We start from the raw sequence: 13,253 nt of genomic DNA on the forward strand, positions 1-13,253 counted from the left end.
CAGGCGCTCGGTATGTGACCATGAGCGAGTAGAGACAACCAGGCAGAGAATGAGAAGAGCAAACGGAGCGGGGGTGGGGGGGGCAGAGACACAAAGAAAGACCAAGAGAGTAAATGCAGAGATAGAGAGAGATCTCCAAGACAAGAGAGAAAACCCAAGTGAAGGCAGAGGCAGAGAGAGATCAAGAGAGAGAGCCAGAAAAAGCAGATGTGAAGTCTCATTCCGCAGGGCCTGGATGAGAACAGACATCCATGTTTATAAAATGACTACATAATCGTATATGGATAAAGACCTTGACAGCTCCCACCTACCGGCAGGATGAGAGAGGAAGGGAGGTAGGGACCAGAGCTGGGACCTCCCTACCCCATGTGACCCCTGTTTGCCTCCCTCCCCACCCCCAGGTGAATGGTGTGCGGACAACCCTGCCTGTCTCTGTGGCTGGTGGGAGGATTTCAGTGACCCATGGAGCGTCAAAGGCTGTGTTGGTGACTGACTTTGGGCTTCAAGTCACCTATGACTGGAATTGGCAGGTAGAGGTGAAGCTGCCCAGCAGCTACAGGAAAGCAGTATGCGGGCTCTGTGGGAACATGGACAAAAACGTCAGTAACGATCAAGTCTTCCCTAACGGCACAGTGGCTCCTTCAATACCCACCTGGGGTGGCAGCTGGCGAGTTCCAGACTGGGACCCATTTTGCTGGGATGAATGCAAAGGGTCCTGCCCAACATGCCCTGAGGAGCGGCTGGAAGAGTATAAGGGTCCCAGCTTCTGTGGACCTCTGGCCCCTAACGCAAATGGCCCCTTCACCTCCTGCCATGCCCACCTGCCACCTGAAAATTACTTCAAGGGCTGTGTTCTGGATGTCTGCCTGGGTGGAGGAACCCAAGACATACTCTGCCAGGCGCTGGCTGCCTATGCTGCTGCCTGCCAGGCTGCTGGAATCACCATCAAGGACTGGAGGACACAGGCCGGCTGTGGTGAGTGTTGGGGAGGCAGCTGGGGCCGAGAGATTTCACTGCAGTCCTTCTGGGTCCTTCTGTTTGTTTCTCTGTCTCTCTGACTCTTAGTATTTCTCTGTGTGGTTCCTTGATTGTTTCTGTTTCTCCATTCTTTCTCTCTGTCCTCTCTCTCTCTCTCTCTCTCTGCCCCCCTTTTTCTGTTTCCGTCTCTTTCTACCCTGTCCCAGGACCCCCCTCCAAATGCTGTTCTCTCTCCCACTTCTACCCACAGAGATCTCCTGCCCTGAAAACAGCCACTACGAGCTCTGTGGCCCACCCTGCCCAGCCAGCTGCCCGCCCCCTGAGCCTACCACGAAACCAGCTGTGTGTGAGGGCCCCTGCGCTGAGGGCTGCCAGTGTAATGAAGGCTTCGTGTTGAGTGGCCACCGCTGCGTTCCCCTGGACGGCGGCTGTGGCTGCTGGGCCAATGGCACCTACTACGAGGCAGGCAGTGAGTTTTGGGCTGATGCCACCTGCTCTCAGCGATGCCACTGTGGGCCTAAGGGTGGCCCATTGTCCTGCACACCTGGCAGCTGTGGGCTGGGTGAACAGTGTACCTTGCTACCCTCTGGCCAGCACGGCTGCCAACCTGTCAGCACAGCTGAGTGCCAGGCCTGGGGTGACCCCCACTACACCACCCTGGATGGCCACCGATTCGACTTCCAAGGCACCTGCGAATACCTCCTGAGTGGGCCCTGCCCTGAACCACCCAAGGGGACTGAGAACTTCACCGTCACTGTGGTCAATGAGCACCGGGGCAGTCAGGCTGTCAGCTACACCCGCAGTGTCACTCTGCATGTCTACGGCCACAGCCTGACACTCAGTGCCCGCTGGCCCAGGAAGCTACAGGTGAGCAGAGATGGGAGCCAGACAGTGGGGGGTCAGCTGATCCCCACAGCACCTTTTACAACTTAGCACCCACATGATGAAGGGGTTCAGAGTATAGCCCTAGGAGCCTGACAGTTTGGATCAGCTGCCTCGGACTCTCTGAGCCTTAGTAGATTCCTTTGTAAAATGAATCTGCAGAAAGTACCTGCTTCAGAGTAGCCAAAGGGGCCCATGACACATTGTCTACAGATGCTTAAGGGCGGTTCCGTGCGGAGGTTCCACGGCTAATATGAGGTGGAGATAGGATTAGACCCCGGGATCCACGCCACTCACTGCCGTCCCCCTTCCCACGGCCGCAGGTGGACGGCGAGCTCGTGGCGCTACCCTTCCAGAAGGACCCACTCCTGCACGCGTACCTGAGCGGCGCCGACGTGGTGGTGACCACGGCCTTTGGGCTCTCGCTGACTTTCGACGGGGATAGCTTTGTGCGCCTGCGCGTGCCAGCGGCGTACGCGGGCGCCCTCTGTGGCCTGTGTGGTAACTACAACAAGAATCCGGCCGACGACCTGAACGCGGTGGGCGGGAAGCCAGAAGGTTGGCAGGTGGGCGGCGAACCTGGCTGTGGGGAGTGCGTGCCAGGGCCGTGCCCGGCACCCTGCACGCCCGCAGAGCAGGAGTCCTTCGGCGGCCCCAACGCCTGTGGTATGATCTCGGCCCCCGACGGCCCACTAGCACCCTGCCACAGCCTGGTGCCACCTGACCAGTACTTCAAAGCCTGCTTGCTGGACGCCTGCCAGACCCAGGGCCATCAGGGAGGCCTCTGCCCTGCTTTGGCCGCCTACGTGGCAGCCTGCCAGGCCGCTGGGGCAATTATCGAAGAGTGGAGGAAGCCTGATTTTTGTCGTAAGTACTGATCCATACATAGTGCACATAGTGAGAGTCCCCCCTGTCACTTCCCAGAGCCCTCCTGCCTCCATTGGGCTCGGGGCCATTCTCCTGTCCCTGAGTCAGATATCCCCTCAGAGACTCCTTGGAATTCACACACTGAAATACACCAGATCAGGTATGGCCTTGAAATACACAAGATCAGCTAGACACACCTGGTCAGAAACTCAAGAGTCCAATATGCTCTGGGGAACTCATGCACTCAGATATCCTAGTCAGATGAACTAGTTGGTTGACCGAAAGTCACCCAGCAAGGAACCCCTGATCAGAGAGACCTAGTGAGCTACATACCTGGTCAGATGCCCCTGAGCTGTCTTATACAATGGAATACACCCAGTCACACAGAATTGGCCACATACCTTCAATGGTATCGAGCTAGATTATACACTGAGACACTGAAGTCACTTAAACCCAGATGGAATCAGGAGTCTGACAGTTTCAGGGAGATTCATTCAGATTCATAGTCAGATAGTCCTGGGCCATTCCCTTCAAGCAGATCTGGGTCAAGTTTACCCGGTTCGCTTCATACAATCAGATACACATGCCCTGAAACACACTGTGTCAGAGACTGTAGATGCTCCTGATCATGTCAGCCAGCACAATCAGCTCCACTCAGACAGGTTGATACCCTGAGGCCCATCTGGCCCACACCCCAGGTGTATTTACACTTTGAGATGGATGTGATCAAATTCACCAGGCAGCCACTGATCTTTAGAAGTCCTTGGTCAGGTTATCACACACCTTGGTCTGAGCTGCTCCTCCCACACACACCTGAAATCCCACACTGAGTCCTGCTGTAGGGTGTACTGGATCAGATCTCTACACCCAACCATACACACCAGATTGGTCCAAGCAGGTCCTCCCACCAGGGACCTCCTCTTGCCCACCTTTGCACCTGCCTGGCTCACGCCTTTTGTGTCCCCCCAGCTTTCCAGTGCCCTGCAAATAGCCACTATGAGCTCTGCGGGGACTCCTGCCCGGTGAGCTGCCCAAGCTTCACAGCACCCGAGGGCTGTGAGTCCACCTGCCGTGAGGGCTGTGTCTGTGATGCTGACTTCGTGCTTAGTGGTGACACCTGTGTGCCTGTGAGCCAGTGCGGCTGCCTCCATGATGGCCGCTACTACCCACTGGGCGCGACCTTCTACCCGGGCCCTGAGTGTGAGCGGCGCTGTGAGTGTGGGCCACATGGCCAGGTCAACTGCCTGGATGGCGAAGCCTGTGGACCCTATGAGGAGTGTCGAAGAGAGGATGGCGTCCAGGCTTGTCATCCCACGGGCTGTGGTCGCTGCATGGCCAACGGAGGCATCCACTATGTCACCTTTGATGGGCGTGTCTATGACCTGCATGGCACCTGTTCTTATGTCTTGGCCGAAGTCTGCCTCCCGAAGTCTGGTGATGAGAAATTTAGCATCGTACTTGAGAAGAAGAACACATCATCCGAACAATCCCAACGCCTGCGCGTTACTGTGGATGAGCAGGTTGTGAGTCTGGATCAAGGGCCAACGGTAAGTGAACATGACCCTGACCTGGGGTTCTGAGGGCACACAGCTCCGCTCAGGGAATTCCAAGGGAGTCATTACCTCACCCTGTAGGTTCCGAGGGAGATGTTAAGCCAACCCAGGGGTTTTGAAAGAAATAGGACCCCACCCTGATAGAGTAGGGGGAGACACACCTACCACCATGAGGGCCTGACAGGTATACAGCTCCCCACTGGGAACATGAGGGGCAGCCTCACCCACTGTGATCCCCAACCCACCTGACCCTTCCATCCAGGTCACTGTGGACGGCGAGGCTGTGGCCCTGCCCGTGTCTGTGGGCCCTGTGCGGGTGACTTCCGAAGGCCGACACCTGATTCTGCAGACGACCAAGGGGCTGCGGATCCTCTACGACGGCAACTTCCACATCCTCATATCCATCCCTAGCTCCTTCCATGGACGGGTCTGTGGCCTCTGTGGGAACTTCAATGGCAACTGGAGCGACGACTTTGCCCTTCCTACTGGCAAAATAACTACCAGCGTGGAGGCCTTTGGAGCTTCGTGGAAAGACATGGACTCCTCCCAGGAGGGTTGTTTTGAGGGTTGTGGGCCTCAGGGCTGCCCTGTGTGCTTGGCAGAGGAGACAAAACCCTATGAGGACAACAAGGTCTGTGGCATGCTCCAAGACCCCCAGGGCCCCTTCGCAACCTGCCATAAGGTGCTGAAGCCCTCTGAATACTTCCGCCAATGTGTGTATGACATGTGCGCCCACAAGGGTGACGAAGCCTTCCTCTGCCAGCACCTGGCGGCGTATACAGCAGACTGTCAGGCAGCCGGCTCGTCCGTGAAACCCTGGAGGTCAGACAGCTTCTGCTGTGAGTGTCCATGGGCCCTTCAGAGGATGCCTGGCCTGTTCCTTCTCTGACTGTGGCTCGGGAAGTCCCTCCCTATGACAGTGCTCCCCCCAGCTCCCTCCACAGCAGCCTCTGAGGCTTCTCTCCTACCCCCTGACTGTGCCTCCTCAGACTCCTTTCAGGGATGCACTCTCCTCCAACTTGACCTTCACTTCTTCCCTGGCATTCGATCCAGCTTTCTGGGGTAACCTCCGAGGAAGGGTTGGGCAGGTCAGCAGTCCATACAAGCCTGAGTGTGTGGCGCATCCCAAACCCCCAAGCAATGCCACCGCCATTAGATTCCAAACAGGATTTGACCTCTCCTTCAAATCCCCAAGGAAGGGATGTGTTCCCTTAAGACTCTCTGAGATAAGTTGATGACCATTCATGTCCCAAGGGAGAGCTGTCACCTTCAGTCTTCTCAGGGAAGGACCTATAACTGGGGCCATCACCCATCCCACAGCCTTGGATCTGTCCTCAGTGGTGACCATGGACTCAGTCTGTCTCCAACCCTGAACTCTCCCCTGACTGCCAGCCCCAAGGCCTGGTAGAAACCTTCCCCTGGGTGTCCTTAGAGTCCCTCACACCTGCTATGTTCCCAGTGGAACTCAGAATTTTACCCTAAACCTGATCCTTCTCTCTCCTGCCCTGGTGGCCAACTCAGGGCAGCTGCACCAGCCTCCAGTTGCTTAGCCGGAACCCAGGCCTTCTCCTGAGTGTGTCCCTGGGTCCTCATGGCCCCTGTTTTTCTCCTATGTCTGCCCATCCCCACTCCCCTCTGCCTGTACTTCCCCATCCCAGGCCTGATCCCTCCATCTATTCTTCCCAATGCAGCATGGTCACTTGGGGCACTTGCTGTCTGCAGCTAGATGTGAGCTCTGTAGGACAGAGTTCAGGGTTGGCTTCATCAATTGTCTTCAGCATCACCCCACCCAGGGCTGGGTGGGCAGAATGTCCCATTAGGTATTCCATGCCCTCCTGAAGGTGTCACCCCATCCTGCCCCTGTCTCTGCAGCTCTCAAGTGCCCAGCCCACAGCCACTACTCCATGTGCACTCACCACTGCCAGAGCTCCTGTGCGGCTCTCTCCGGCCTCACGGGCTGCACCATCCGCTGCTTTGAGGGCTGCGAATGTGATGACCGATTCCTGCTCTCCCAGGGTGTCTGCATCCCTGCTCAAGACTGCGGCTGTACCTATCAAGACCGATACTTGCCGGTGAGCAGGGACTTGAGGTGGGCAGGGGTGATTGGAGGAGCTTGAGGGAGACTCAGAGCTTCTGTGGTGATCTTCTCATGGATAGGGACAGAGGCACAAGCACCATTTCCTGGCTGAGTGACTTGATATGGAGAACCTGTATGAGTTTCCTAAAGCTGCTGTAACAAATTATCCCAGACCCAGTAGTTTAAAACAAGAGAAAATAATTCTTCCACAGTTTGGAGGTCTGAGGTCAGAAAGCAGAATCACTGAGCTGAAATCACAGTGTTGGTAGGGTGGCGAGGTCTCTGGAGGCTCCAGGGCAGAATATCTGATCCTTGCTTCTCCTACTACAGGCATTTCTTGGTTTGTGGCCACACCACTCTGATCTCTTCCTCCTCTCCTGTGCGTGGGCCACAAAAATCTCCCTCTGCCTCTCTCTTCTTGCTATTTCCCCCATTTTACAAATAAAGAAGTTGTGATGTAGAGAAAGCAAGTAGCTCTAACTTGCACCACTTCCAAGTGGATCCAAATTCCTACTCTTCCTTCAGGTCTCACCACCTGCTAGAAGCCATCCAGAAAACCCCTCAGCTAGGTCATCTGGACTCCCACCCCCGCCCCCGTGCCTCCTCATCTCACTCCAACCCTCTGCCTGCACCTCCCCTTAGCCCTGACCCCTCTGCCCTTGCTCCCCTATTCAAGACCTGTGCCTTCTGTCTGCGATGGAAGTTTTATTAGGTTTGTGAATCTGGCATTCAGGGGGAGACGCATGGCCCACAGATAGAAATGTGGGAGTCATCAATATGCACAGTGCCATTAGTCCTTCTGTGTGCAGTGTCCACATCATGGATTCAACTGACCACAGATGGAAAATATTTCAAAACAAAGTTGCATCTGTTCTGACAACATGTGCCGACTTTTTCTTGCCATTATTCCCTAAACAATATATGCAGTACAACTGCTATTTACGTAGCCTTTACATTGTGCCAGGCACGAGAAGTAACCTAGAGAAGACTTAATGTGCACAGGAGGATGTGCGCAGGTTATATGCCAGGGCTATGCCATTTTATATAAAGAACTTGAGCAGCTACAGGTGCGCCTCTGGATCCTGGAACTGAGGGATGACTGTGTTTATTTTATTCATTACACTGACCTTTTTCTTTCAAGGTTTTCAAATATTTATTTATTTATTTATCAATTTATTTATTTATCGGTATCAGGAATTGAATTCAAGGGCACTCAACTACTGAACCACATCCCCAGCCCTATTTTGAATTTTATTTAGAGACAAAATCTCACTGAGTTGCTTAGTGCCTCATTTTTGCTGAAACTGGGTTTGAACTCACAGTCCTCCTGCCTCAGCCTCCCAAGCCGCTGGGATTACAGGTGTGTGCCACCATGCCGGCAAACTTTTATTTTTGATGAATTCAAACTTAAGAAAAAATATAAGAAGCCGGGTGTGGTGTCACACACCTGTAATTCCAGCAACTTGCCGGGCTGAGACAGAAGGACTGCAAGTTCAAGGGCAGCCTTGGCAAATTAGTGAGTCCCCCAGAAATTGAGTGAGACTCTGTCTCACAATAAAATAAAAAAAAAAAATAAAGGACTTGGGATGTAGCTCAGTGGTAAAGGGCCCCTGGATTAAATTCATAGTACAAAAAAAAAAAAAAGCCAAAGAAAAATTGGAATAGTACAAAGCCCTCCTGTATACCCTTCAGTGAGGTTTTTCATTTGTTGATATTATGCCACATTTGCTTTATCATCCTCTGAATATAAATATATATCTATTATTTTCTCTCAATTCTCAGTTGAGAAAATGTTGCAAATGTAATTCTCTTTTACTCATAAGTACTTTACCATGTGTTTCCTCAGATGAAGGAAATTCATTTATATGACACATAATTATCAAGACCATGAAGCTGGGGCTGGGATTGTGGCTCAGCAGTAGACACTCGCCTAGCACATGTGAGGAGCTGGGTTCGATCCTCAGCACCACATAAAAATAAATAAATAAAATAAAGGGATTGTGTCCAACTACAACTAAAAAAAAAAAAAAAGATTAAAAAACAGGAAGTTAACATTGATTCAGTACTAATCTGTAGATTTTATTCAAATTTCATCTGTTGTCCCAGTATTTTTATTTATTTACTTATTTAGGGTACCGGGGCTTGAACTCATGGGCACTCAACCACTGAGTTGCTTAGAGCCTCACTTTTGCTGAGGCTGGCTTTGAACTTGTGATCCTCCTGCTTCAGCCTCCTGAGATAGAGAGAGTGTGGGGGCGGGGTGTGGGGGCGGTCAGGCCTCTTGAGGTCTAGACACAAACCTGGCACAACATGGCTTCTGCTGTATTTGATTGACCAAGCATAGTCTTAAGGCCTACCTAGATTCATGGATAGGAGAAACACACTTCATTTCTTAATTAGAGTCTTTTGCAAAATCACCCTGCCTGAGTAGAGGATGGGGGTGCTTCTGGCCATTGCTGCAGTCTCTGTCTCACCCTAACCTGGCCCCATTCTGTGCACAGGTGAACTCCTCCCTGTTGACCTCAGACTGCAGTGAGCGCTGTTCCTGTTCCTCAAGCAAGGGTCTGACATGTGAGGCAGCTGGCTGTCCAGCAGGCCATGTCTGCGGTATCCAGGAAGGATCCCGGAAATGCCAGGCTGCCCAAGGTCTCTGTACCCTCTCCTTGGGTGCCCAAATCACCACCTTCGATGGGGCCAACAGTACCTTCAGCTCCCCTGGTGTCTATGAGATATCTTCCCGCTGCCCAGCACTACGGCCGACCATCCCCTGGTACCGTGTGGTTGCTAATGTCCAGCCCTGCCATGAAAAGCCTGAAACCGTGAGCCAGTTCCACATCTTCTTCCAAGAGGGTATTGTCACTGTGACCCCAGGCAAGGGCGTGTGGGTAAGTCAGGGCATGGAAGGTGGGATGTCTCCCCTGGATTTTCCTTCTTCCTGTTGCAATGTTCTTCTACATTCCTGGCTCCTTGGCTGCCCTGCTGTTTTCCTTATCAAGATCTCTGCAGTATGGTCTCTAAATTTGTATTTGTCTCAACACTTCAGATTTAGTGCCTTCATAGGGTTGAGTTCTTGGGAATCAAAAACACACTCAAGTAACTTAATAGTTTTAGTATCAATCAAGACTCAAATTGCTTTAAGCAAAAAATTAATTGATTGGCCCACATAACTAGAAAATCCAGAGAAAGAGCCTCAGGAGTGGCTGGATCCAGGTGCCCTGGCAATATTATCAGGAATTTATACCTCTATTTTTTAGACTTATTGTTCACCAAATCAGCTTCATTCCTTTCATAGGAAGATAACCCTCCAACTTCCCCAAGCTATGCCCCATCAGCTTAGCTACCTCAGCAGAAATTGATTCAACAAAAGACCCAAGATTTTGTCTCTCTGGGCCAGTTTGGATTCATGCCTATGCCTGGAATCAATCACTGCAGCCTTAGGGATGGAATGCTTCGAATGGTCAGTCTGGGGTCACATGACCATCAGGGTTCCCCTGGAGATGGCCCCAGACCATCTCCAGTTTCACAGATATACTAGGAGAACTCGGCATATGGTTGTATTTCTGAGAATTATTACAATGAAAGAATGCAAAGGAAAATCTACAAAGAGGAAAGATGTACCAAGCAAAATCCAGAGGAACCTAGCCCAAGCTTCCCACAATTCTCCCCTCCTGGAATCATGCGGGGTGTGCATAATCCTCCAGCAATACTCTGTGACAAAACATGTAAAATGAAATGCTGTCTACCAGGGAAGTTCATTAGCGTCTCCTAGGGTTTGCACAGGGGTCTGGTCACCTAGGCACACTCTGCATAGTGCATACCAAAATTTCAGACTCCCTGGAAGAAAACTCCCAAGTGTTCAGCCTTACTAGATTATAAGTCTTATGTGAGCAGGGATCCTGGCCATCTTGATGACCAGTTTTTTTTTTTCCAGTACCCAGCTCAGGGCATCTAGAAGGAAAAGTTTGATTTTGTGAAAAAACTCAGCCTTCCTTCCTCTGTGCCACACTGTGCTTGGTAAGAGAAACGACTCTGATCCAGGTTGCAGCCGGTGAGACTGTCCATCTACCAAGTCTCCGTCTATCTCACTGCCTCTCCTTCCTTCCAGCATCTATTTTCCATCCTCCATTTTTTCCTATCTCCTTCCTTCCTTCCACCCACACCTCCATGCATCAATCCATCAGATCTGTATCTACTTTTTCCTATCTATCTACCTGTCTCTCCAGTTATCTGACAGGAAGACCCAGAAACAAGAGCATCTGGGGAAAAGAGAACATCTCTTTCAAAGAACTTGCTATGGCAAGTTCACATTAGAAGGATTCATTCATCCACTAAATTGACAACCATTTTTTAAAGAAGAAATTCACAAGGTTACTGAGTCTGCAGCTGATGACAAAGAAACAAAATTTCCTCTCATACTTGTTAAGATCATTACTTACCTTGAGACGTCACCATTACAAAAATAAAGGATAATGTTGCTCTTGTTAGGAAACCAGTAATAGACTCAAAGTTTCTTTTCTTTTGAAGACTAGGATCAAGCAGGATGACCTTGGGGTTTGTTTGTTTATCTATCTGGGTCAAAGTGCTTTTCCCCTGTGACCTGGGGATGTTATGTGGGTCCCTCAGTCCATTTCTCGTCCATCTACTCTCCACCCTTTTTACCCATCCGCTCAGATCTCCAGCTGTCTTCTGATGTAGTCATTCCTGCATCAAGTGCACCTGCATCTTTGCTTTAGCACCTTGAGCTTTGTTCTCTAGCTTGGACTCTCCATCTTCATAACACCCCAGCTCTTCTGTGGCTCTGGCTTCACCTCCATCTTTTCCCACTACCAGGTGAACGGTCTCCCAGTGGATCTTCCAGCAGAAGTGTTCTCATCTGTGTCTGTGAGGCAGACACCCGATGGCTCCATGCTAGTCAACCAGAAGGGAGGGGTCCAAATCCAACTTGAGACCAATGGGCAGCTGGCTGTGATGGTTGGTGATGAGCATTCTGGCAAGCTGTGTGGGGCCTGCGGAAACTTTGACGGGGTCCATACCAATGATGTGCCCACGGAGACAGGAATGGAGAAATGGAAAGCAAAGGACTTCTCCCAATGGTGAGGGCTGGGGTGAGGGCTGTCATGTTGGAGCCAGGATTCTTGAGGGCAGGAGGATCTGGATCCTCTTGGGATGCAGGCAGGTTGGGTGGGTTGCCTAGTCCGTTAGAGGAGGTGCTGAGTGTTTGTCTCTTGCAGTTATGACTGATGAATCATCCACTGGGAATGAAGACTTCAAGACTTGACCCTTCTGGAGGTGAAAGGATGCACTGTGTGCCCTTACCCTGCTCTACCCCTTTGCTGAGCCATTAAGGCCCAATGTGAGAGCACTGAATAAATATCTCAAGCCAAGCTGCACGCTGATGTTTCTTTTTCATGCTTTCTCATCCTGACTTTCCTTCCAGCACAGGAGGGGAATCTGGGAAGTGAACATTGGGGGTGAGAGGAGCGGTGCATGCATGCTTAGATGCATGAGTAGATGAATCTACCGGTGGCTGGGATGGGAAAAGGGTGAATGGGGAAACAGGAAGATGTGGAAATGGATGATTAGAGGAATGGATGGGTGAAAGGACAAACGATTGGAGGGAGGAAAGAAACAGATGAAGGAGAGATCGCTAGATTCTGACTTCATCATTTATAATCCTAGCGATGTCCTAAATTTCTCTCTGACTCGTTTCCTCTTCTTTAAAGCAGAATGATTGACCGCACTTAAAAAGCTGGAGTGCGGATTTAACGTGTAAATTCAACCAATAAGTCAAAAATGGAAGATGAGGGCACTGAGAAAATACAGGGGAGGTTCCAAAAGCCAAATGGAAAAAAAAAGCATATTAAGCAAGAGGGAGTGTCAAATGTTACTGATGATAAATAAAATTAGGGAAGAAGATTTACCATTGGCATTAGCAACAGGGAGGTCCTTAGTGATCTAAAGAAAAATATTTTGGTGGGATGATGGCGGGACAAAATTGGATTAAAATGGGTCCAAGAGAAAAGATGAGAAGAAATGAAGACAGTAAGTGTAGAAAACAGCTTCAAGATTTATTATGAACCAGCCAACATGGCCGGGTGGTTTTCGCTCAACAGCCAGGGTGCTGGGGCTGTAACTAGGGGGGTGCTATCAATCCAGTTTGGCAATGGGAAGGTGTGGCAATAGTGATGGTGGGGAATCTGGATGGTAAAGGGTAATGTGGTCACAATGGGGTGAGGACAATGAACAGGCAGGCAGCTCAATGGAGTGCTGGGGAGGAAGGATCAATGGGAGCATTCGCCTCAGAGGGAGTGAGGTGGAGACATAGGAGGTGATGGACGGAAAGCAAGAGGCCCCAAACTAAACTCCCGTAGGGGCTATAGTTTTAGGGCTGGCACTGTTTAGACACAGGTTCTTTCTTCCTCAGCATCTGGAATCTCTAGGGCTATCACAAGTCACCACTGTGTCCTCAGCACAAGGTTTTTGGTTTTGTTTTTGGTACTGGTGAAACCAGGGCTGCCCTACCACTGAGTTACATCGCCAGCCCTTTGTCATTTTTAAATTTTGAGACGGACTTTCACAAAGTTTCCCAGGCAGATCTCCAACTTGTGAACCTCTTGCCTCAGGCTCCCTGGTTGCTGGGATTTCAGGTGTGCACTACCATGCCTGACCCCTGCAGGAGGTCTAAGTGTGACCATAGGGGAGAAGGGCTAGGTGGAATACAGGATCACTGGGCAGGGGTGGGGAGTGGGGGTGAAGGTCAAGGCACTGAGAGGCCAGAATGGTTGAAAGATCATCTATCTGGATTTTGAAATCATGAAAAATAATGATGGGAGCAGCGTAGGTAGCAGTAAGTCCCATGGGAGCTAAAATTGCAAAGAGCAGAAGTGGCTTGGGAG

The 13,253-nt window shown here is 51.0% G+C and overlaps 1 protein-coding gene across 1 annotated transcript in view; it reads left to right on the forward strand.

Annotated features, from left to right (window-relative positions):
• The window catches only part of Fcgbp (Fc gamma binding protein), a 35,576-nt gene extending 24,122 nt beyond the window's left edge, over nt 1–11,454 (forward strand). The window contains exons 12-19 of the mRNA XM_034636638.2: nt 402–975; nt 1,229–1,845; nt 2,184–2,727; nt 3,697–4,274; nt 4,543–5,119; nt 6,153–6,352; nt 8,859–9,242; nt 11,188–11,454. Coding sequence (XP_034492529.2) covers nt 402–975; nt 1,229–1,845; nt 2,184–2,727; nt 3,697–4,274; nt 4,543–5,119; nt 6,153–6,352; nt 8,859–9,242; nt 11,188–11,454 — 3,741 coding nt within the window. The remainder of the gene's footprint in view (nt 1–401; nt 976–1,228; nt 1,846–2,183; nt 2,728–3,696; nt 4,275–4,542; nt 5,120–6,152; nt 6,353–8,858; nt 9,243–11,187) is intronic.
• The last annotated feature ends 1,799 nt before the right edge of the window (nt 11,455–13,253 follow it).

Source organism: Marmota flaviventris, chromosome 18 (assembly GCF_047511675.1).
Source record: "Marmota flaviventris isolate mMarFla1 chromosome 18, mMarFla1.hap1, whole genome shotgun sequence".
Taxonomy (NCBI): Eukaryota; Metazoa; Chordata; class Mammalia; order Rodentia; family Sciuridae; genus Marmota; species Marmota flaviventris.